Below are 27,058 nucleotides of genomic sequence, written 5' to 3'. Positions count from 1 at the left end.
TCAATACATCAACTTTTTAGTATGCCAAATGCCAATCTCTTTTATGCACCTAGGAAAAGTCTCTTTCAAAATTCAGCCTTTTCTCGGTCCAATTTTTTTTTTGATCTATTCAACTAGATTTCAGTACATTATTTTTATGTCTCCTTTTCCTTCTGTATCTTAAAAGTACATAGGTTCCTGTCTGTCTTCACTCCTGGAGTATGAGCTCCATAAAGACAGGGTGGTACCTTCTATTAATATATCCTGGGTACCTCATAAACTACCCTGGGCATAACACTCATCAGATGCAAAAGGAGATGAATATAAAAAATTGTAAAGAAGATATCTTCAATAGAATTTATTCTTAGGGGAAAAAAAAGCAGGCAGTGAAACAAAGAAATCAAATTCAGAGTAGTAACTCTGTCCTGAAGAGAGTTTTGATTAAGTAATCGAAGGTAACAGGAAAGCTCAGAGAAAGAGGGCTTCCTGTTTTTTTTTTTTAACACACCTGTTAAGACATTGAAAATAGCGGCTACTGAATTTCATTTGAGAGTCGGTCTACGTGCTTTTTATTCATTTCTGATTCCAGGAACCAGTGATCACAGGATCTCATTTTGTCAGTCAAGAGCACTCACTAAGCTCCCTCAATGCGCAGAGCAAAAAGGTTGATGAAAATGATCACTAGGCATAAAGATACTGGTCTCTTCTGAGGCTGGTAACTTAATTAGACAGGCAGGAAGAATGAAATGAGTGTAACCACAGCCAATTTCCTATCATAGTCTGAGATAGGGTTGACACTTTGGTGACAGCACCATAGTATCAAGGTATAAAGCTTGGATGTTGAAATTCATCCAGAACAGTGAAAACAAAATCTTTCAGTTGTCATTTGCTATCTTGCAGGATAAACAAATTCTTGCATTTTGTTTTCATTTCAACTAGTTGCTGTGGGCTTAGCTGCAATGAGTAATATATATATATATATATATGTATACATAGAGAGTAAGTGTTTTTTCACTCCTTGAATCTAAATTAATTAATCTACTTAAGCAAGATATAGCTAATTAAGTATTGAAGAACATTTATAAAATTAAAAAACCTATTCATGTGTTTGAACAAAAGCATTGATTTTTCCTGGAAAGTATGATGCTTTTGTGCATATTATATTAAATCCCAATTTCAGCTTCCAATACAGGAAACAGAATACTTTATCTATTAAAAATTGCATGAAAGCTGTATTTTCAAAGTATAGCTTCTAGTAGATAGAAAATTCTGTATACGTGGGACAATATTTCATTATTTATTGATTCACATCCACTAAAAAGAGAGCACACTCTTTTATTTTTAAATGGATGGTATGGGTAAAAATGTGGCTATTTTAATGCACAAATGCCAACATAAAACATTTTTCATTAACCTTTAAGACTGGTTTACAAATACTGAGAGAATTATATTTTTTAGTATTACACTTATATTCACTTTTTAATATTAGGTACCTTACTTTTATACACTGACTTTTTAGTGTTATTGTCGGAGAACGTAATGTCATTGAAAAGAACGTTTAGCAAAATGTAAAATTAGTTTTAGCTTGTAACCTTTTAAAAAATAATGTGAATTAGATATAAATGCTTGACTAAAGAAAATAGCACATATATATAAAATCAAAATGATGGTCTTGTAGAGGAAATTTAACTCAAATGGCTACTGGTAGACCTCAAAAAAAAAAATGATCAATTCTCCTCTTCAACAGCAACGCTTTAATTGTCAAAGGAAATTATAAGGATCTCAAAAAGACGTGCAAACCAAAGATAGAGGAGCTGCAGTGCGCCTGGAAGTGGCTAAGCTCCCAAGCAAATCATCTCTATTAGTTCCTATTCATGATTTAAATTATGCTTTTTTATCTGTTCATAACATGCAGCGTTTTTTTCACCCTCACATTTCTAGGCATTTCAGTTTCTGCTGACATCAATGCATTCCCCAAATAGAACGTTAGTTACCACAATCTTCTGCTAGACATTTAAGTCCATTTGTGTGTTTATTTTTTAAGATGCTTTTTTTTTTTTTTGAACCTCCTAACTGCAAGAGGTTTGGGAAGGTAGTGTTAGAATGAATGAGAACTTGTTTTCATGTAGACACTTGATCAACCGTTCCAAAAAAAAAAAAAAAAATCACAGCTTCCTACCTTGAAAACAAACATCTCACGGCGAAGAATGGCTAGGGTGTTAAAGTTCCCATCGCAGATGTTGGGTTTGGCTCCAGGATAGGACGGTCTGCCAGTGGGAGGCCGGGGAGGTTTGGGCCTGTCGTTCTTCCTGGGGTCAGCCGGCGGGATGGAGCGGTGCGGGGGCACCGTTGGCAGAGGTCTTGTTGGTGGAGGAATCTTGTCAGGTGGACCTTTTGAAAACAGAGGACAACATTTGGCTCACTTAAAACTGCCCTAGTGCTGGAAAATATGCTACAGAGGACAATCACACATCAGTGGAGGGTGCAGACTAAGTGAGCTAAGAGGTCTTTAAGATTGTATATTTTCTGAGAAAACAAACCATCTTACCCAACAAACCACTGCCAAGTCTATCAGAAGCTGTCCTCATCATGCTCAATTCTGGATCCGTTACTAGGCTTTCTCTGTTAATTTTTAATGACTTTTTAAATCGCTTCCCCACAATCCTTATTGGAAAAGCTGCTTTCAGAACTTTTTTGGAAGAAGGTGGTATATAAATAATAAATACATTACAACGAATACTGGAACCATGAATGCATGCTTTACCAAAGTTAATCTTAGATTTTGATAGACGATTCTACGCAAATATTTCTAACAGATAAACATTAACAAATCAAAGTTTATTCTATCCTATGTCTCTGACTGTATTTGGTAAACTTTCCCTGACTTTCATTATTTTCTTCTAATGAAATGTTTTGACAACTTGCTGGAAGAATGTTTCGTTTGAATACTGAATCTAAAAGACCTATTGATTAAAAGACCACTAGTAAAATATCGATGTGAAGAAGTATTTCTAAAACGAGGTTTCTAAATCACGCCAGAGTTTACATATGTAATTTGGTACAGATGTAAAAGCATCATTTCTCAAAGGATTTATGTTTTTAAAAAGAAATACAGAGCTGTTCACACTTAATATTTAGATATGGCAAGAACACTCTTGCAGACCCTCAGTCTAGACGACTAATTCATGAGGTCATGAGAAAGAGCTTCTTTTCAGTTAACTACTCAGGCAGAATTTCTGATGACACACACACAGCATACGCTGCTCATTCAACATAGGAGCTATTTGGGTTTGAGACCCAGACATGTCTCTTTTCTCAGCAGTAGCACAAAAGTTGACCTTTCTTTCAAAACTTATTTTAACCCTGAGAGAATGTTCACCGCTGAGACACTGAAATTGAAAAACTAATGAACGCAAAACAAATTAGTGAACTTCAACTACATTATTTAAAAATGCAAATGACATCTTCTGGATATTGGATATTAACATACAGCCAGCACACATTTGTCTTTGTATTGTAACATGAGCGTCACTTCATTACTTTTGTAAAGCATATACTCTAAATGTAAATTATAAATGTCAAGTTCTTAACAACTTTGTGTTAAATAAATGTCTTTATAAAGGTCAATGGTTCTATTGAGGGAGTTAGGATTACAGTAAACATGGGTAATATTCTTTCTCCTTTTCCTCTTAATTTGCATTCATTGACTGGCGCCCATAAATTGAAATGGTTTGACCCTACTAGAAATTTAGTTCGAATTATGTATTAGTAAACTTAGCCATTTGTTACCTTTTGCTCTTAGACAATAATTACATGCTTTTGAGGTCATTTTATTACATCCGTCTCACATGAGTATTTTCACACCTCTAAATCGATTTGTCTAGGAACCATCTAACATCAACTATCATAAACTGAGAGTTAATTTGTCAGCTTTCACCAAAGTCTTAGTATCTTCTATGAAAGTCTCCTATATCTCATTGATTTTATTGTTTATATTCACTTATTACATTTTTACCTGAATTTTAAATACTAAAGTTTATCAGATCTTTATTATAACTTCAGGTTTCATTTAAACTCAATAAGAAAACTTTATCAGTGCATGGACTTTCCCATAATTTGCATACTCTGACATCTGGGCTGTTGCCAACCAAACCTGATTGACAGAAGACTTTTGCCAATAGACCAGATTCTTTTTTTTCAATATTTGTCTCTCTAACATATGTGGAGCATCTATCTCAAAAAAAAAAAACAAAAAAACAAAAAACCCACAGCAGAAATTCCGGACTTCACTGCAAGGTTAACCAAACGAATTAGTGATATCCTACCATATATCTTCTGGATGCCCTGCAAATCATCATTAGGTAGTTTGAAGTTGTCAGTTTCCATGTACTGGTAAAACGGAGCCATGATGGCAGTCGGGTCATTGGAATGCTCCAATCCCAAAGCATGTCCCAGTTCATGAACTGCTACGAGAAATAAGTCATTTCCTGTGAAAATGAGAAGAAAAGACACTATGGTAACTAACATCCAAGGACAGAGTTGAAAAGGGCAGTTTGATCTTATCAACGTTTTACGCAAGAAAAATAAGAGGAGCACTTTACTCCAACCATCAATGTGGTTTTACCGGCTTACCTACTGGCAAAATCCAATATGCTATTTTAAAAAGGGAGAGGGGTTGGTGTGGAGGTGATGATAATGAAGTTACAGAAATTAGAAACTGAAAGAGAAGAACAAAGAATAAAAGTTGAAGAAGGAGCAGGAGCATCAGAAATTGTTGAAATGTCCTTCCAATGAGAAAGCAAGCACGTAGCACACAGCTCACGCACATAACTTTCATGTTGAACATAATTATAACACGAACTCAGCAACAAACACAGGGCATGTACCATCCCTCCTTTTACACAGATAAGTAAATTAAGGCATAGAAGTGGCAAGTCTCGTCAAGAACAGTACATCTTTGTATTTACAGAGCTGCGGCTAGAACTCAGATTATTAAAACTCCCAGACTAAGGCTTCTCTTTCTTACCAGCCTAGAATATAGGAATATAGTGGGGTAAAATATAAGCCGTAGCCTAGCAGTCATGAAGCCTAAGATTCTAGACTTGACTCTGTAAATACAAAATCTGATCAATTTATAGATAATCTGAACAAAAACATAATTATCTTAGAGGGTCTGTTTCTCATTAAAAAAAAAAAAAATCTCCCCTACTAGTGGTGAATGTGCACAATGAAGTCTCTTTGGTGCAAACTCTCAGAGACACTTGGTCTGACTTTCTGCAGTCAAACCCCTGCTGATGGCCCCTCCGTGTTGTTCATTCCCTGGATCATCACAATAACTCCTGAGACAAAGAGCCAGTCCTACATATATATTTGTTAACTCCAAAAATTTAGTTGAACTCCATGAGCATCAAAGAGTTCGGGCTGTTATACTTCCAAGGGTTATGTTCCTAAGTGAAAAACTTAACAGGACTGAATGTGAAATGTAAAGTTTTATGTGGATGACTTGTTACAGATGCAAATAATTTCACTAAACTTCCTGAGTGTCATTTTTAGGAAAACTCTTTCCCAACAACTTCTACGATCCCTATAACCAACACTTTTTCCATTCTGGAGTTTCTGTCCGAGGGAAATGGATGAAACCCTAGGGCCGATCACCTGTCTGATATTAACACACTGAAATGAGCCATTCAGACGTCCAGGGTCCACCTGACTCTCAAAGAATAACTGACTACCAGTGTGAAACAAATTAGAGAGTTTGAAAATAAACAGAAGTTAAAAGAAAAATAATATAATATGTGTCGGCTTTAATACAAGTATTAGCTGTCTTTATTAAAAGTTTACTAACGGTGCTTTGGATATTTTGAACATTTTACCTGTATTTTCTCATTTAATTCTTACAATTCTCCAATGAGTCAGTCACTATTATTATGTCCATTTAAAAATGACAAAACAAGGCTTGGAGACGTCACACACAACTTGCAAGATCACATAGTAAGATACTGATAGATTTCAAATTTATCTCAGTGTGATTTCAGAGATCATCCTTTTAATTACTGCAGTAAATCACACAGCTATAAAAAATTAGCATGCATAACTGATTCTATGATGTAGCCATGTGAAAACACTTTCATTCATCAAATCATCCATTCATTTTATTGTACGCCTACCATGAGTTAGGTACTAATCTAGGCTCTGATGATACAGTAGTAAACAAAACATACCACCCCAAACCTCTGCCCTCCTAGCATTTACATTATAATGGGGGAGACTAGAGAAAAATGCAACAGAAAAGTAAGATGCTTAGGATGGTTACATAGTGAAAAAAGATAAGGAGAAATGATAAGGCAGAGAAAGGATGAGGTCAGAGAGGAAATGGCGTCTAGAGCGCATATGGGATTTGAGATAACAGTAATGGTTTTGGTTTCTAGTCTGACAGCAGCGGGGATTACTGAAAGTTTCTGAGTAGAGGAGAGACATTATCTGATTTAACATTTTGACAGGATCACTCTGGTGATTACTCTCGATAATCAAGTGCAGTGGGCAAGGGAAGCAGTACGATTGAATCTCTGAAGTTAGTGCAATAATTCGGGCAAAGATGCTCACGACCTGGACCAAAGTGGGAGTAATGGAGGGAGGCAGAAACAGTAAAATTCTTGATGCTTTTTGCAAGGAGAACCATATGGTTTCTTAAAGATGGAAGATGTGAGAAAAAAAAAAGTTCAAAGAAAAAACACAATGGTTTTTAATACCAGCCACTAGAAGAATGAAAATGCCAGTTACTTGAGATGGAGCCAACCCTAGGAAAATCTGTTTTTCTTGCCTTTATTTTTTTCCCCCGGTTGAGGTGAGAGATGGGTAGCACTACCAGGAGCTCATTCTTTGAGTGTTAAGTTAGAGATGCCTCTTAAATATTAACTGGAGATTCAAATACATATATGAATTCCCACATAGGCATACGGAACTCAGAGGCAGGTTCAAGCTAAAAGCATAGACTTGGGATAGGTGAGTGCACGAAGGAGGAGCATGGACTGTCAAATTACAGTAACAGAAATGAGGGTGAAATATAAGAGCACAGAGTCTGGTAGGTGGGCAGAAGTGGTGGTGGAAGATTAAAAAAGATCTCTTCTTAATGCTTAGTGAAACCAGAAGATTTATCAACTGAGATAAAAATATGGAGGAAAATAGAGAGAGAAGAAAGTCTGAAATATTTGAACAGGGTAGCTATAAAAAATGAACTTGGAAAATACGAAATTGCCAGACAGCGTTCATGATCATGAATTTCAGGTGGGATTGGTTTCACTGTGCATGTCTTTGTCCCCCAGTCTTACTCAGCTTGTGTGTATGCAGATAATCGGGTGGCAGTACTAATTTCACCAAGTTTTGGCATCACTAAGTGAATACAAAAAGCAGAGGATAAAACCAAGGATCTGTGGGTATATGTAAGGGAGTGACTTTTTCCTCACCATGGTATTTATGTCATGTAAGGAAAGAAGCAATTACATTATGGAATAAAGAAGGACTGTGGCAAGATAAGGTGATATGATCAATTTAAGATCAACTCTTGAAGTTTAGAGTTGTCAAAGGATACTTGGAGTCATGATGTAGCAGGAGTGAGCTGGAAAATGGTAGCTTTTACTGAGTAATGGAGCTACTCAGGGGTAGTCAGAGCAGGCATCTGACATTGAGGTTTGTGAGAGTTAGGCCAAGGGGATATCTGTGGCAGTGACTCTCTGAGTTAGGGTGGATACAAACTCGCTGGAGAGGGGAGGCCAGTAACTCAGAGGGCTGAACACTGGAAAAAGTATCTGTATGACTGTTGAGCCAAGGATGAAAATAAGGGAAGTGTTGAAGGGGGAGGGATCAAACCAGGAGATGAAATGACCAACGGGTAGGGAGAATGACGTGAGGGTTAGAAACTAGGACGACAGCAAGGAGAAACAGTGGATGGAATAGTCAACACTTGAAGTTTCTGTGGAGAAGGGGGAGGAATATGATTATGAAGAAGTATTGAAAATGAAAAAAGGAAAAATGGAGGACATGTACCATGACCCCAGTCCTGCCGCAGAAGGAATACTGGGGAGAAAACAGGCGCCATTTTGAAGGAATGTAAGAAAAGGAGTATAATCAATGGAGAGACCAATTTTATTACAAAAAAGAACCTATAGGGAACATTCTAAAAAAATAATTTGATTATTATTAATGAGATTTTGTTAATGATTGACTTGTAATTTCTTTGGATTGAACAGTTTCAGAAGATAGAGAAGGAAGGAAACTGGAGGCAGGAATGGCCATGTACAAGTCATGTGGGAATCAGAGACCAAGGGGTGAGGGGTGCCCTGAGCGTCCTGCGCTGCCTCAGATGAACAGAGGAAAGGACCTAAAAGTGAGCCTCGTGAGCCCAAGATATTAAATGTAAGAGATTATCAATACCTTAAGAATACATTTAAAGGAGTTAAAGAATATGACTTAAGGAGAAAACAAGGAGTGAAATTACAGAAGGGACACAGGGGAAAAATATATAGTGGTGGAAAGGACAACTTCTGGTAACTGCCTTTGCTTAAATGTTTGTTATTTCTCTACTGCCTTCAAGATACTTTCACATTCTTTAGCAAGGTAACTAAGACCCATCATCCATAAGCCCTTGCCTCTCCTGTCCAACACTATCTCCCATTTCTTTTCCTCGTGTGACCCACCTTCTAATCATGGAAATATATGCTTGTTCAGTCTTTAAGGTGCCTCCATTAACTGCCTTCTTTCTGGAATTGAAACACAGCCTCCCTTTCCTAATGTGTTGGATTCATTATCCAGCTGACTTGACGTAACTCAACAGTTACCTTCTCTATGACATCCTTCCCCCAAGGGGTGCTGTCACCATGTGCTCTCATTAGGTTCCCACAGTCCTTTGTGCATCACCTTATCATAAAAATTAGTAGTATTTTCTTGGCATCATCTTAGGGCAAATCTTCCCCATATATTTAGAATACTTTTAAAGTCTGAAATTGTGCATCCTTTATCTTGGAGTCCTCAATTCAAAGGCATTGCCTGACGTATAGTGGGTGATTAACCTTTAAATGAGCTGAATGAATGAATTGGTTTTCAGGGAGTAAAGGACTAATTAGAATTTGTGCAGTAAAGAATACAATGAAGTTTCCACCTAAATATGGTTCAGATTTTTTCTTTCTCCCCCGTTTTACTGACATATAATTGACAAATAAAATTGTAAGATATTTAAAGCATACATCGTGATGATTCGATATACGTATACATGTTGAAAGAATTTCTCTCACTGAGTTAGTTAACCCATCCATTATCTATCTTTCTTTCTTTGCTTTCTTTCCTTTGCTTTCTTTTCTTTCTTTCTTTCTTTCTCTTTTTCTCTCTTTCTCTCTTTTCTTCTTTCCTTCCTTCTTTCCTTTTTTCTTCCTTCCTTCCTTTCTTCCTCTCTATCCCTTTTTCCCTCTTTCTTTTTCTTTCTTTCCTGAGAATTCTCTTATCAAATTTCAGTTATACAATGCAGTTTATCAACTATAGTCACCATATTACACATTAGATTGTTAGACCTTATTCATCTTATAAATGAAACTTTGTACTCCTTTACCAACTATACCCCTCCACCCCTAAAATTATTTTCTGACTATCATGGAGTGGTAAGAAAATGAGATGAGATGAGATGAGAGAAGACTGAGGAGGTCACCACCCTCATATGGCTTCAGACAATGGAACTAAACAATCAAAACTCATTAAATGTCAATAAATGGCTCAATAAATGTCAACAGATACTTGGCATTTGATGGTAATGAAAGAGGCAAGAAGACATCTGGATTGTGTCTCAGAGGAAACTCACAGGCCAGAGGAAGACAGGGAAGAAAAGGAGTCATAGGCATTTTTACATGTTAAACATGTATCACCAACTGTACAAAGAACATCTTTGTGATATCAAATCAGAAGCACCAATGTTAAGATATAAATCTGATTTTGACAAGACTTAGTGCAAATGCATATAACATGCAAAGTAGTAGGACAGGTGTACATTTAGCTTCTGGGCATGCCCACCTCCCAGTCCACATGGAAAGATGCCCAGAATGTGCCATCAGTGAGCTAAAAGTGAAAGAGATGTTTTGTCAAGAACAGACCTCATGAAAAAACAAAGATCTATCAAGCAGCCAAAGGACCAACAAAAACACAAGGCAGTGGAACCCAGAGCAGAAGACTCAAGAGTTGGCATTCAGGGTTCCCAGGAAGCTATGGTGACAACTGAGGTCAGGAAGATGATAGCACTGGTTCAGAAAATCCCTCCAGACTCTCCTGGCGTTCTTTCATCAAAACAGATACAACTTCTTTGTCAGACAGTCCCAAGGTGGCCTTAGAGGAATTATATCTTATTTTTATTCTTCAAAAGAAGAAAAAAATATCCAACCTTCTTAACCTTCCTTCTTGTATATTACGTCCTCTTCTCTAGGGAAAAAGTATCCTGAACTTTGTTCTTGGATAAACATATAGGAGCTCATTCTGTCACTCTGGGTCAGATAAATACTGCTTTTAGTCATCCATCAACACTTTGAACCTTGTTGAATTAACAAGCACCTCAAATCTCTCCCAGGAAAATAGCCTCTTAATCACAAATAATTTTTTTGATTAGTAAGAAAAATGCAAAACCAAAAAGTAAAGTGATAATAGCAAATATCATTACATTTCATGTATCTGTTCTCTTCAGGTCAATCAAGTTTTTCCAAGCACCATTTTTAAGGGTGGAGTTATTCCTTATCTGAAGAATAAGTAAGGCTTTAGAAGAAAATTAATAGGCTCACAATATGAACCTATGACCTCTTGAGTTTGCCACAGTGCTTTTTAATCAGAAATACTGGCCAATACCTCCAAGTAATTACCATTCTTCAGATGATTGGCAATTACATAATTAAACCTTACTTTCAGCTTCACAATGGTTTTAAAGGGTAAGCTGTTAAATGAAGTACCACCCTGTGATTTGAATTCCACTTGGAATGAAAGTTGTTGGCACGTAAAGAGGTTTTAGACAATTAAAATGCACCAGACCTCTTTCCTAATGATGAAAATAATAATTTTTCCTGTAACTTATCATGAATTCACACGATTCAAGATTCTCAATTGCAATATGCCTTGATCTTATCACTATGCAGGCAACAAAGGAGAAATTAGCTTCCTGGTTCTTAATATAGAAATAGTACTTGCCTCTTTTGTAAGATTTCGAGTTTTGAGCTTGTTGCTTTCAATTGAATCTCTAATCTTCCTTCCTTTGTATTCTCCAATATAATTTCAGAACCCTGAACTGTATGCTATGACATATAATGCATTATTAATCATTTCCTTGTCATAATTATGTCTTTGTATTTCACTCTAAGGTCTTTCACCCCCTCCATGCATTTTCATATGCTGTTCCCTCTGCCGACAACATAGCCTGAATGTCAAAAATGACTATACAATATTTCATACATAAAATTGTTATAAATAATTCTAACATTTATAATCCTATAAACCTATTCAAACACTAGCACCATTGAATCCACCTCTGGTTTCTCTCTTATCTCACACCTTTGGCTGTTCCAGTCTCTCCAGGGGCAATCACTGGCCTGAGCTTTCAATTTCTCAATCCCTTGCTTATATTTAATCAAATATCTATATTTGATTTAGATAAATTATAGCTTTATAAAGATGGTATCATTCTATACGTCATCTTCTGAAACTTGCAAAATCTCAGCATTTTTTTCTAATACATATCTTCTGCTTACCTCTTTGTCAGTCTTACAAAATCTTATTAATCTTTTAAAACAAAACTCAGAATCACCCCTTCTGTGAAGCCTTCTCCAATTCTCCAAGTAAATTTAGTTCCTCTGTCTCTGTGTATCCTTGGTCTTTTGTACATAACTTGATTGTAACACATATCACACTTGCATAGATCACAATAACAGCTTCTGATGCATAGAAACTCTTACTATTTACTTGGAGGTTAAATGAGAACAAACTTGAGCAAATTCATAATTTTAAATATTTAAATATGTGAATTAAAAATACTGAAATCCAGGTCTAGAAATACAACTCAGAAATCATCATCAAATTTTTGATTAGTGGAAATTACGCCAGTGTGTGATAGATAGGGAGGCAGGGTCTTCTTAAACCTCGGTCCACTCAGACTATTCGCACATTGGTTTTGCCAGTTGAGAAGCTAAAGAAATACATGGGCATTCTGACTGGTGTGAGGTGATACCTTATTGTAGTTTTGATTTGCATTTCTCTGATAATTAGTGATATTGAGCATTTTTTCATGTGCCTGTTGATCATTTGTATTTCTTTCTTAGAGAATTGCTTGTTAGGTCTTCTGCCCATTTTTGGATTGGGTTGTTTGATTTTTTTCTTATTAAGTCGTATGAGCTGCTTATATATTCTGGAGATCAAGCCTTTGTCAGTTTCATTTCCAAAATTTTCTCCCATTCCATAGGTTGTCTTTTTGTTTTACTTATGGTTTCCTTTGCTGTGCAGAAGCTTGTAAGTTTAATTAGGTCCCATTTGTTTATTCTTGCTTTTATTTCTATTGCTTGGGTAGATTGCCCTAGGAGAACATTTTTGAGATGTATGTCAGATAATGTTTTGCCGCTCCTGGGGCATATATCCAGAAGGAATCCTACTTCAAAATGACACCTGCACCCCAGTATTCATAGAAGCACTATTTACAATAGCCAAGACATGGAAACAGCCTAAATGTCCATCAACAGATGGCTGGATAAAGAAGATGTGGTGTATTTATACAATGGAATACTATTCAGCCATAAAAATGACAACATAACGCCATTTGCAGCAACATGGATGCTCCTGGAGAATGTCATTCTAAGTGAAGTAAGCCAGAAAGAGAAAGAAAAATACCATATGAGATCGCTCATTTGTGGAATCTAAAAAAAAAAAAAATATGAAACAGAAAGATTCATAAGACATAGAATACAAACTTGTGGTTGCCAAGGTGGAGAGGGGGTGGGAAGGGATAGACTGGGATTTCAAAATGTAGAATAGATAAACAAGCTTATACTCTACAGCACAGGGAAATATATACAAGATCTTACAGCAGCTCACAGTGAAAAAAATGTGACAAAGAATATATGTATGTTCAGGTATAACTGAAAAATTGTGCTCTACACTGGAATTTGACACAACATTGTAAAATGACTATGAGCCAATTAAAAAAATGTTAAAAAAAAAAAAAAGAAATATATGGGAGTCAAACTCTAAGACGGCTCAAGTAATTGCCGCCTCCTGGTATTGCATTGTCTCTGATTGCTCTGGTGGAAGTGATAGCATCTGATTTCCACAGTTAGGTCCCAATACATAACACAACTTCCTCCTTGGTTCTTTCTCTCTCTCCCTCACTACTCACTCTGGAGAATCCAGCTCCCATGTTGTGTGAACAGCTCTACACAGAAGGGAGAGGACCACATGGAGGACCGAGGCCTCCTGCCAACAGCCACATGACTGAGCTTAGAAGTAGATTCTCCAGTCCCTTCAAATAACTGTAACCCCAGCCAATAATTTCACTGTATGTTCATGATGAATCTTGAATCAGAACCACCCAGCCAAGCTGCTTCTGGATTCCTGACCCTCAGAACTACATGAGATAAAAATGTTTATTGTTTTAAGTTGCTAAGTTTGGGGGAATATATTACGCAGCAGTAGATAAGAAATATGGGACATTTGAGCACCCTACCTTCTCACCATTTGGTTAGGATTAGGAGATAGGCAAGAAAAACTGAAAAACAAAAACAAACAAACAAACAAAAACAACTGAGCAGAAAAGGAAGCTACTGTGAAGAATCTTAGTATTTGTACAGTACTCCTGAGATGAAAAAGGGCCTTAAACATTGTCTAGTCCAATTACCTCTACATAAACTGAAAACTTTGGCAGAGACCCAAAGTCTGAGGGAAAGTGGGTGGCTGAACATTTCTAAAGATGAAAATCTAAAGATCAGCTATTTTCCTGTCTCTTTTTTATTATTATTATTGAGTTATAGTCAGTTTACAATGCTGTGTCAATTTCCAGTGTAGAGCACAATTTTTCAGTTATACATGAACATACATACATTCATTGTTGCATTCTTTTTCACTGTGAGCTACCACAAGATCTTGTATATATTTCTGTGTGCTATACAGTATACTCTTGTTTATCTATTCTACATATGCCTGTGAGTATCTAAAAGTTTCAAACTCCCAGTCTGTCCCTTCCCACTCCCCTTCCCGGCAACCACAAGTTTGTATTCTATGTCTATGAATCTGTTTCTGTTTTGTATTTATGTTCCTTTTTTTTTTTTTTTTTTAGATTCCTCATATGAGTGATCTCATATGGTATTTTTCTTTATCTTTCTGGCTTACTTCATTTAGAATGACATTCTCCAGGGAAATCCACATTGCTGCAAATGGCATTATGTTGTCATTTTTATGGCTGAATAGTATTCCATTGTATAAATATAGCACATTTTGTTTTCTTTCCAATGTGGAAAACCTGAAACCTTGGTTTCACCTTTAGTACTCTCTTTGCAATTCACTGAAGACAGGGCTACTCTCTTGGTGACTAACAAAATCTGTGGTCCCTGAAGAAGAGCCAGAAAAGTCTGATTGGCATGTGAAAAAAAGACCAAGAAGGAAATACTATCTACTAAGCATTTATTATGAACCAGAAGGATATCATTGGATTTGTCATTGAAACTTCATGACCTGCATTTTCTCACTTCCTCCTACCAATTACATGTTCAGGGGCTACAGAGCTTGCTCAGTCAGGCTGCCCTTACAAGGTAGAGTTGGGCTCTACCCTGTATTCCAGCCGTCTAGTTCCAGACAAGAGTTGGGTCACAGCTGGGCTCTGCCAGGTAGGAGGGGTGGAAACCAATCTTGTGTAAGATTTTCTCACATTTCTTTCATCTACTTCCAGTCTTCCATCAAGCTTCTAGTTCCTCAAGAGCCTGGTGCCCTTCTCTTGCCTTCATTCTGTTCACTGTCCCTCAGCACCTTACCTGGGCTGGGCTGTACCCCCAGGGGTCACAAGCTCCAGAATAATTCTTTGGCTCCTCCTCTGCATGCTTTCTCCCAGTTAAGTCAGACATAGTTTGAAAATAAAAAGCCTTATTATTGCAATTATTTATTAGTTGCTTAACATAAGCAAATATAATGTACTGAAGTTACAATTATGAACAGCACTGATATGTGTGTCAGATAAATTAGACTGAGTTTTATTTAATGACAAATCTAATTTTCATTCATATACTCTCAAACCTTTAAAGGGTTTGGTTGTATATAGTACCATTAATAATGTCCCAAGGCTACAAGAATTTTGAAAAATCTTTATAAAGTGTTATAAAAGCAACCAGAAGAATATCAGTTAATATTCACATGTACTAAGTCTCATCATATTAGTTTTGTTATTATCATATATTAAGAAATGAAGACTTTCATAGAGTGTGTGATTTTGCCAAAATCACCCAGTAAGTAGTAGGAACTGATTTAAGCCCCTTCTAGTCTAGGCTGATAACCCAGAACTTAGTCTGCTGAAGAAATGGATTTCTCTACTTTTTTTCTCAGCCTTAAACATCTCCTCAAGTCTTCTGTGTGTGCACATAAGAGATGAGGGCCACCCCGCCAAGCCACCTGCATCAGAGCTCTTTCTAAACATCTGTAATAATAATCTCTATTTCTTGTCTCCACTAAATTAATGCTAAACTTAATATTTTAAAATGTACTTCCTCAGTATACTTCTGGCTGCTCAAAATGTTTTAATCATTTCCATTGCCTCTAATTTTTAATTAAATCTAAAAGCCTCATAGCAAAGAAAATATTTTCAAAAGAAAAGGAAATAGAACTGCTACAACTAGGAGAAAGGTCAGAGTACACGGACTTTCATTTTCAAATTCTATTTCAAAGCAATTCTGCATCAGTTGAAGAGGGTTTGCTGGGGATATTACAGAGTTTGCCTGTTTGGATGCAGGTAGGTTTGAAGCATGCCTCTTGTCTACTTTAATAAGGCATTAATTAAACATCAGGCACTTAAAATATAAGGAAAGCAAACAGCTTTTTAATAGGTCTTCCAAAAACCAGTAAGGGTGTTTTCAAACATACGCGACTACCAAACATTCATCGTTCATAATTTAATACACACTTTAGAATAAATCAATATATTTAAAACAACTCAGGTCCACGTTAGCCAGGTAAGGCAGACACCTAGGAAAATATTTGGGTAATCAAGGCCGAGGTAAATGTTTTCCTCCTTTAGGCTGTAGTTTGGATAGAAAACCTGCTTTTAGTGGATTAGACGTGTCTTCACTAAATTCAAAAAAATCCTAAAAAACTCAAGGTTGGCTGTGGCTAGTGGCACCACGATATTGACAAGAATTGTTTCCCGTCTCCTGCTGAGCCTAGCTAGGAGTCTAAGGACGTTCTCATTACGTCCCACGTCATTTAGTCACGTGTGGTTTATCTGTGCTGCGCTCTCCCCGCTGGCTGCTCAGTGTAATGGTCAGGATGATTCTGGAAGCTCACTTTCCTCTCTGTGGCTAGAGCAAAAGAGATCAATTTTACTGTCTGCTTAAACAAAAAGTCATCATAAAATAAATTGCAAAGTCACTTGTCAGGAGCTGATTTTAATTACATGCCCTTTTACTGTATATGAACCATAAGTACCGTTTATCCAGTCATAATTCTAAGTATGACTAGTGTAATAATCTGGGTATTATGTGCTGCAATTTCCAGATCACCCCAACTATGTGACATATGTTATTTTAGTAATTACTAATTGTCTTCTATGTGTAAGGAACTATTTATAGAATCATTGATAAACAATTTATCTTAACAGGTAATTGATTTTCCCACTGTGTGCCAGACAATATGAAGTGCCAGGGTCTCAAAAGATAAATTTCCCCAAGTCCTTTGTTCTTAATTACGAAACTGAGTGTTTAGCTCAGTGATTCTGAGCCCTTCTGGGCTCACAAGCTCCTCAGAGAATCTGAGAAACGATGGAACTTCTCCCCCCCAAAAGTGAATGCATTAGTAATGTGGTGCATGGAATTTTGAAGTTAATTTTAACTCTTCCTTAAGTCTTTTTGGACAGACCAGATTAAAAATCCTAACTCAGCTATTGCCTGTAGAAAAATCAGTAAATTACTAACCTCTGTGTGGTTCAGTTTATTTGTAAAGTGGGTCTAACATAACCTACTTACAAGGCTGTTGGTGGATCAACCAACATGTATATAAAATATTTTGCACAATACCTAAAAATATATTAGTGTTTAAAGACTGGGAGTTAACTGGTACTATTACACTACACCAACACGAATACTAACATTACTTACTAGCACTACCACTGCTGCTCCCATTAACATTACCCCTATTTCTATAATGAACAGACTTACAAACTTAAGAGTCAAACGCTAAATTCCTATTTTACATGACAAGCTCCAGTACATTGGATTATCCAAGGTCAGCAATCTGTTAAGTATCAGAACAGGAATTTAGACATCAGTTTTTGACTTTAGCAAACCTAGTGCCCCAAATGGTCAACTATGGCCTTGATGCAAACATATGTTAACAGCAATGTTGGGAAGTCTGTTAAGATCAAGTGTTGAACGCTAGGTTTAAGGGACTGGTCATTATGTAGAAGGCTAAAGAATATCATGAAAGTTTAGTATAGAAATGATATTGCCGAGGGCTGACTTGGCATCAGTGTGAAGGTATGATTGGGGTGGGGAAATGGCTGAAGGCAAAGAAAACAGACGAATGCTTTAATAGTAAAAATAATTAGATGATGAGGACCTAAACTAAGGCAGTGATGAAGGGAACAGAAAACTAGAAAGGAAAACACTTGAGTGACAGAATGATTGTAATAATTTCTTGAGTTATACTGTTTCCCATTAGTAAGTTACAGTTGATCGTAATCCCTTAAACATAAAAATCCACATAAAGTGGCCTCATATTTCACTATCATTTTTGCTAAAGATAGAAAAGTTGAACCTAGAATTGGATTTTAACTTTCAAAGTATACCATTTAGTCTACTAAATGGCTATCATCTTAAAAGCTGTTCATTTAAGACCTTTATATAAATATTTCACATTATTTTCACATAGCATCTAACGCTGACTTTTCGCTGCAATCTTTGAGCTTAACTGGATAATGAATAATCAGCAAGAAATAGTAAAACAAAACTGTAAAAGGTTTCATTCACTTGCTTGTACCAGTATATCTAGACTGTTAATTCCTGTATGCATTTGACTAAATAGATAGTCATATATACATATGCATATATATAAAAATATGTATCTGTCAAGTATTTCTTTACTGCCTTGATCTCATCCCATAACAGAAGCACTTGAAAGGTTTATTGTAACACCATTAATATGATTCTGCTAATACACAGGGCTTGCTCACAACAAGGAGACAGGTTGGCTGTTTTTGAGTAAAGGCATCGGGCTTGCTGGGATGCGGAGGGGCAGAAGTGGAAGAAGCATGCCCTCTGTAAGCAAGCTCAAGGTCAGTCTTCACGGGCCTGCAGCACGCCTCTGTCTCCTACTAGCCTCTCTACCAAAACCTTCATGAAGCTGGGATCCAAGTCATGCTTGAGTAAGAGGATAATATTGTAGAAAATAGTCAATAACTTTCATTCATAAAAGTCCTGTTCTTTCAGCCTAAATATTTGGGCATCAGAAACTTTTTTTTTTTTAATTTTACACTGGAGAACATCCTTCAACACTTATTAAAGCCAATCATGAGTATGTATCCCCAAGAAAATGCTGGAGAAGTCTTTTTAGGGTACGGACAGAAGAAGCCTAAGGAGTTAGGCTGGGGGTGGGGCTCAGCTGGGCACCTGGATAGACTTGGTGGTTACCTGGTTCTTTCCCACCTCCTAAAGGAAAAAAACAAAACCAAAAAAAAAAAAAAAAAAAAAAAAAAAAAACCCAGAATGGTAAGGCTAAAATTACCAGCTCTAGAGGCCTTTAATATAGTTGTTTTCTGAATTTTGCTTTTTTAGTTCATTGCCACCTGATAATTAATTTCTAGTGATGTTATAGACATGACTGTTTAGGTATAAATAATTTTTGTTTTCAAGAAGAAAGCAAAAGCAAGCAAATTGCAATCTTCTACACTGAAGTACTTGTGCAGAGATTATTAACAATTTATAAACCAGTTTGTTTTTGTAACACGGTAATATATAAATCAAACAACAGTGAAGATAGTAAACAAGCCATAATAACTTATTGACTCACTCAGAACTACTGATATGTGCCCTTTTTTCCTTAACTGCTGTATTTTCCCAGGAGAATCTATTTTGACTCAGAGGGTGGTATTTTTTTAATATTGATTTTTTAAAGGATTTTTTTTTGCTTTTCTCTAAAACAATTCCCTTTTTTATTCTCCCCAGCCTGCCTTTTTTAACACAACCAAATGTGTAAAATGTAAAAGCAATTATAAGCTTAACACTTTGATCATGTATTTTTTACAAAAGACTTCATACACACACACACAAACAACACACACACACACACATATACATACATATAGATGAAAATAATCAATAAACAATTAATAATAAGCATAGGAAAGAGTTTTATTTGAGCTAAACTGAGGACTATAGCATGAAAGCCAGCTTCCCAGATCACTGAGTAACTGCCCCAAAGACACGTGGTTTTCAGCAGTTTTATATCTTGTCGGGACAAAGAACATGAAACAAGCCAAGGGTACATTTCTTCAAGATTTAAAAAAAACAAAACAGATGCACACGTGCACAGAAGATGGTATGGCTTTGGCACCTGGGAAGGGAGTCATTATCAAAGGAGCACCAGCATTGGCGTCCCAAGGAAGAGAAGTAATTAATCTTTATTTTTAACATGGGCATTCTTTACTTCTGGTCAGTGTGCTCTTTTCTTTGATAATTAAAGCAGATGTACAGGGTATGTTTGATAGGCCACAAATAGGCTATTTTACTTAGCATAAAACTCAGCTCATGTAAAAAGCCAGAATGACTTCCCTATAACTCAATATGTGAAAAATTTTTTTCTCATGTATAATTTATTTATAGCCATTTACAGCTATTGATGCTAATGATGAAAGATGAACGTATTTGATTTTCTTCAATTCTCATTTTAGAACAGTGATCTGAGTTCATATTTGTGTTCCAAGAGTGATAAGTGTATACTTTTATTTGAGCAATAAATCATCCTTCATATGCGAAGAAAAAAGTTAAAATGCATGATCACAAATTTAATAATTATTTGTGTAGACAACATAGTAAGGTTTAGGTGAACTGGTCCTTCAAAAACATTTCAGTCAAGTAGTGAACTTAAAGATATACGTTTATATGGCACATATGAACAAAATCATGGGGTCTATGCTTGGCCCGGTGCTTACAGGAAATTTTGAAAAATATTTCTGAATCTTGCAAAAGATTGTGATGTCACCTAAGTGTCCCCCTTACCTACTTTCTTTTAGTTTGCTTTTAGAAAACAGAGGATACAAATAAAAGCAAAAATAAAAAGACATGTCTTTTTTTTTAATAACAGACATTCTTTTTATATGGCTGTGATTTATTCAATATATTGTATAATTAAAACTCACATTTTAATTATTTCAGCAGAGGTGTAGCAGAATAGCTTGTCTCCTTTTTTATTTAGCAAACAAATATTTGAAAGCCTGGGGTTTTAGCTTAGGAATTGGCAGAATATTCTGCTGGCCATGTGCTTATGAATTTCAAATGTTCTGAAGAATGTTTTCTTTCTGGGATACATGGGTTGGAAGGAAACTATAACCTAAATGTCTTGACAAATTTGTGAATGTGTGTGTGTATTTTTTGTAAGTAAAGCAATGAATAAAGCACCTATATTTTATGACTTTACAGACCCTATGAAAATAAATTCATATAATAACTTCAATGTAGTCTTGGAATTTTATTCAGCATACAGGAAGACTTAAACACGTATTACAAATATTGACTTTAAAAAAAGGCAAGGCATGCAAATTCCTGATTTTGAGATTTCTTTTGCTACTAATTATCTTTCAATTGCAAGAGGCTTAATTAACTGGGAAGTTATTGCCTTATTTACCAAAGGGGAATGAAAATTAACATCCACGGCGTACTCACAGTGGTCCAGAAAGCTAATCTTCACAACAACCCCTTGAGGTAGGCATCATTACCCCAAAATAACAGTTGAAGAAACAAAGATTTGGAGTAAATAACTTAAAAGCTGGTAGGTGGCACAGGCAAGTCAGTCCTTGGGTCTGTTTGAACATCTTTTCCCTGTGCTGAATATGACTCTCAGTTGCACACTCACACACACTTGCCTTGAATAAACTCCATCACCTAATCCAACATGAAAGACACTTACGTAACTTTGTGACACAAACGAAAAAGAAGAGAAACAATGCTGACACCAAAAGGAGTATCATTTCCTTTAATGCTTGCTCATGAACTGTTACGTTTCCACGAGTTTTAATAACATACAGTAAGAATTTACTGCCCACTGCATGTATAACCAGTAACAGATGCTAACTACGAGAGAGAGGAAAGTCTGAGGAATCTACCTATACTGTACAAGAGAACACCTGCCATCTTGTTCCATGGGAGAGGGTGCCAGTAAAACATCACTATCCTCACATGACTCCATTGCTCAAAATCCTAAACTGGTTTCTTAGTAACTACAGTTCAAGTAACCCATTAAATCCTACCCTCCATAATTCCGTCCAACCTTTCTTATCTAACCCATCTGCCGCTGTTCACCAACCCACCTGTTAATTCTTAACGGTCCCCTTCTTTCACTTTCTTCATGCTGAGATCCTCTGTATAAATTCTATAAAGCATTTACTCCTCTCGTTTAAAGTTTTAGCACCTGCTTTATTGTGACCAGACAACCTTAGACAATGTTAAGAAATGAGAATTTAACTATATATGAATGGTTCTGTTTATTCCATCACATCACTAATGGCTGCAAGGGACACATCTTCAGAGGTAGAATTTCCCTTTGAAGCTACCTTGAATATTTTCATATACTCCCTCCGGCCTTGTTCTGCTGTTCCATTAGTTATCCTAACAACAAAGTAATATTTACCAAAAGCTTTTTTTTTAGCTATGGAGAAACAGATTTTGTGTGTTCCACTAAATTAATATATCCTTAGTTAAAAAGTACAAAAACTAAAGATTTTATATGTAAGTAGGAGTAAGTTTTAACACGTGAAAAGTCTTGGGGAAAAAAATCCTTAAAATATGATTTTGCAGTCGTTCTTTGTAAATGACTTCAATAATAATATTGTTTTGGTTATTCATGGCTACATAACAAATGAGAAGTTTAAAACAGAAGTCATTTATTATCTCATAATCCCCGTGGATCAGGAAACTGAGAGTGGTTTAACTGGGTTGTTCTGGCTCGAGATCTCTCATGAGGGTTTTAGGAAAGCTGTTGCCTGGGCTGTCGAAGTTATGACTAGGGGTGGATGTGCTTCAAAGCTTCACAGCAGTGCTTGTGCTTGTGGGTATGCCATGGCTCCTACTAGCTCTTGGATAGAGATGTGGCTCTCAGCACATGGGCTTTTCATATGTTGCTTAAGTGTCCCCATGATATGTTACCTGGCTCACTTCTCATTGACTGATACGAGAGAGACAGAAGGAACTGTCTGACTTGGAACCTGCAAGTCATTTACAACCTAATCTTGGAAGTGATTTACCATAATATCTTCCATTTCTGTTCATTAAATGTGAGTCACATTGTCCAGCTCACATCACTGGATGAGGGGGAGGGGATTACACAGAGCATAATTACCAAAAAGGGAATTATTGGCTGCCATCTTGGAGGCTGGCTGCTCCAACATCAATAATAATAGTGAATGTTACCATTTTGGAGCAATTTCTAGGTTTCAGATATTGTACTAGGTGTCTGCACTCATTACAATAACTATGCAGTGGAGATTCTTCCATCTCTCTTTTCCTTATGAGAAAACTAGATAGCTAGGATTATTGATAAATAACAAAGAATATTACTAGCAACTGGCAGAATCGGGATTCAAATTCAGGTCTATTTGTCTTCAAAGTCAGCAATTTTTCTCCCCTTCAATACTTTGCCTTCTTTATTTTCTGCAATATCAGTGAAAATGTTTGAAATGTTCCACATGCCGTTTTGGGAATTCACATTGCTTAAGCATAGAGGAAATAAGAGCCTTATCAAATTATCTCCTGCTGTTAACTTTAATAAATTGGTTCTAGGAGGAAATTACAACCTTCAAAATCTGTCACTTTTCAATATGACTTTTAAATAGATATGGAAAAATGATAAAACAGATCCAGCTTGCTAAATTCTGATATGAAATGTCTGTGCTCAGAACTATTCTCCCAGGAACTATGCAGAAATATGGGGGCTTCTACATCTTTAGCTGCACACTGGAAGTATGCATGAGCCCCCCTCAGTCACTGTTCAACACAGGCTGGAGAGTCAGGGAGTAAGTGATAACAAGGAGCTGGTGGTGGCTAAACTGAACTTTACTGAATGAGTTATGATATTTGTTGATTTATGAAAAATATACTTTCCATTTAATTTTGCCAAGGTGTCCCATCTCCACATGTTATAATAATGAGTGATCTAGGACTTCCTTCTGTGTCTTTGCCAAAGAGATTATGTAAATATATTTTCAGATTAGTAACTCTTAAGGTTCAGTAGCCAAATTTTTGGACCAACAACATTAGAGGTGAATTTTTTGCTGCAGAATTAAATGCAACACTTGGAACTGGAGTTAACGACGTGACAAATAACATCACAAAATTTAATATGAAAATCTTAGTACGTTTTTCTCTCATCATCATAGTTCCTATCATGACAACCATCTACCATGTTAATTATATTCACTTTTTGTCATTTGTATCATTCTGACCTCCATCTTATGATACATTCAAGTCAATTTTGTAAAAATAAAGAGAGAAGTCAATTGTAATGCATCACCAGCATGCAGACCATTAAGCACAGTTGTCTGCTACACAGAAAATGGAAACAAAGAAAAGACAATCAGAGCCTTCTGAGGATCAAAAACTTGAAAAGGCAAGACACAACTGAATAGAGATGTAAAACACCTGCGGCAAAATGTACATATAAATATGTAATTTTAAATCAGTTTATAACATATGCTTCTTGCTCAGCTAATTAGGAAATTCCAACAATATGCTACCAAGTCTAACAAAAGTACTAGCCATACACAGTTGCTTTCAAACTCAAGTAATCGTGGGGCCACCAAATTATTAAAGACACAGAGCTCCTACGTTAGTAAAAACATCTTTCATTACACTAACACAAATGAAGAGATTTGGTTTTATTCTTTTATACTTGAATATTCGATATCCAAACTTCTTACTTAGGGATCTTCCCAAGAAACGTGAAGTGTGTTTTACGTACATCTCATTTCCTGTTTCTAAGACAATTTCCTTTTCACGATAAAGTGGGTCTATCTACTGTCTTAATCTGATAGCAGTTACTTGTTTTATAGTCTTTGGTGTTGGTCACTGTCAAAGATTTTTGAAAATCTAGATAATTTTAATCCACATTTCTCTTCTATCTAGTTTCTTAAGTAACTTCTCAACACATTGCAATTAATTAGTAGCTACTGTCCTTTTTAGAGAGAATATTGCTGTTCCTCTAATAACTTATCTAACACAAATGTTCTTTGTACTCATCCTTTATTATTTTCACCTTTATTATTTTCTATGAAATTTCCTGGCTATACATGTGACCTGCGAATCTATTTTGCTGACCACCCAGTTAAGCTCCTAGATGTGATGTCACTGATACATGTAGGCTTACTTGGTGAATTGCCCTAAAATATCGATCTGTTCATTTCTGGAAAATTATACGAATAGAATTTTCCCCAATAAGCTTTTCTATCATAAAAAAGATAACAGTAACTTTTTTCCTTTTTCCGTAATAAATTCACTATTTATCTCACAATTATTCCACTGATTTTTTATGCATTCTCTTCCTTTCAACTATTGTAAAGCTTTGTTATTGGTCTTTTAGTCCCTTACAAGTCTCTAATCAAAGTTCATTTCAGCCAAACTTAATTCCACTACATGCATTTATTCATTAAGCAAACACTTACTGAGTGTCAGATCAAACACACAGACCTGACTCTCAATCAGCTTAGTCTGATAGGGGAAACTGATAAATAAACAGAAAAATACAAATGGCAAAAACCACAGAGATATCAATTTATTCAATAAACATATGCTTAGCGTCTGAAATGTTGCCAGCATAGTGGCAGCAGAGACCGATAAGATGAAGTCCCAGTCTCAGTCTAAGACTGTCAGATGGATGTGTAAACAAGGACAAGGAAGTTTTACAAGAGTCGCAGGAGCCAAAATGAAAGTATGTACGGACCACTGACGTCTCAGCTGAGGAAACGAACAGATCTACTCTGATTTCGTTTGGGGACTGAACCTTGAGGTTGGAAACTGGAGATAGGGCGACCAGCAACATGCTAATCAGAATGCACGTATGAGAAACAGCGAGAATCTGCAGCAAGGAAACAGTGCCAAGGATGGCCAGCGTAATGTGGCCTACCAGAGTTTAAGTAATAGAATCAACGTGACCAGGTCAGTGTGGAGAATACCCAAGATAACGTGCAAACAAGCACAAACAAAACAATCCAGGATGACACCACATCTCTGCTTTAGACAATTAGATGGGTGTTGATACATCAACAAAGGTATAGAATATAAAAAGTCAACATAACTGAGGACATAATAAGGTAACTTTTGAATATATTCATCTGAGATTCCTAAGGGGCAGTGAAATTTGACTTTAGACCTCAGAAGAAAAAGTGGCTCGATATTATGCTTTTCCAAGTCCTTATTATGTGTAGTTTAATCCATCGTAGTGAATGAGAGGAACAGAAAGGGCATAGAAAGAAAACAAACTAGACCCATAGAATAAAATCCCTAGTTAATATTTAGAGGATAGGAGGGAAGGAAACCATGAAGAATAGGTTGTGGTGGTTCAAATGCTACAACATAGCATTCATAGCAACTTCATAAGATCTGGAAGTTTTAGGAGAGCAGAGATTAAATAAAGGTAGATGTCAAGAGAGAGATGGCCTAAAGACTCATGGGTTTGGCAGCTAAGAAGCAATAATGATTTCTGAAAGGTGGAAGGTGGATTTGAATTGAAAAAGTGAAGAAGTAAAGTAGGAGAGAGATTATGCAGTCTAGAAGGTTGGCTGTAATGTGCAGAGCATCACCATATTTTGTGGGTTCCCATGTCTTCCTCAGTTAGGTTACATTGATTTTTTTAAAGTAAATGTTTTCATAAATGTAAAATACACATATTATAAAAGTGCACAAGTGCTAGATGTACAGCTCAATTGATCTTCACAAACTGAAAACCCATGTGATCAATGTTTAGATCAAGCACTAGAACGGTACTAGCCACCATCTCTTTGTGAGCCCCTGCCTGGTCACTGCATCTCCAAAGTAACCTTTATCAGATCCCTATAACCAAAGATTACTCTGCGTGTTTTGGAATCCTACATTAAAGGATTCAAATTGTATATTCTATTCTGTAAAAGCCTATTTTTTTTTTAGGAAGCACATACTGAGATTCACCCATGGTTTTGCATATTGTTCTTTCTCAATACTATATCTCATTCTGTTGAATAAATAACACCATGCGTTATCTGTTATGTTATTGACATATATTGGAGTCGTTCAAGTTTGGGTCTATTGCTGCTTTGAACATTCTACTTCAAGTCTTTTTGAAAACACTGCCCTACACCACGCATACACACACACACACACACACACACACACACACGATGAAATGCCCATTCACTAGGCATGCATGTATTCAGCTTAAATAGTAACAAATTGTTTTACAGAATTACATATCAATTTTTCATCTCCTTCAGCACTGATTGAGGCTCCAATAGTTTCACATTCTCATGGACAATTGTTATAGTCAACCTTTCAATTAGCTATTCTGCAGGATCAGTGGTATCTCATTGTGGTTTTAATTTATATTTCCCAGAACCCTAACGATGTTGAGCAATTTTCACATGGTT

General features: G+C 36.3%; 1 protein-coding gene across 1 annotated transcript in view; it reads right to left on the bottom strand.

The window, feature by feature from the left end:
• Positions 1-27,058, bottom strand: part of MMP16 (matrix metallopeptidase 16) — a 274,901-nt gene that overhangs the window by 70,417 nt on the left and 177,426 nt on the right. The window contains exons 5-6 of the mRNA XM_006193949.2: positions 4,305-4,466; positions 2,159-2,370 (exon numbers count right to left, since the gene is read on the bottom strand). Of these exons, the coding sequence (XP_006194011.1) occupies positions 2,159-2,370; positions 4,305-4,466 (374 nt within the window). The remainder of the gene's footprint in view (positions 1-2,158; positions 2,371-4,304; positions 4,467-27,058) is intronic.

Source organism: Camelus ferus, chromosome 29, assembly GCF_009834535.1.
Source record: "Camelus ferus isolate YT-003-E chromosome 29, BCGSAC_Cfer_1.0, whole genome shotgun sequence".
NCBI lineage: Eukaryota > Metazoa > Chordata > Mammalia > Artiodactyla > Camelidae > Camelus > Camelus ferus.
Note: the sequence above shows the minus strand (reverse complement) of the source record. Positions and strands in the feature narration are given on the sequence as shown.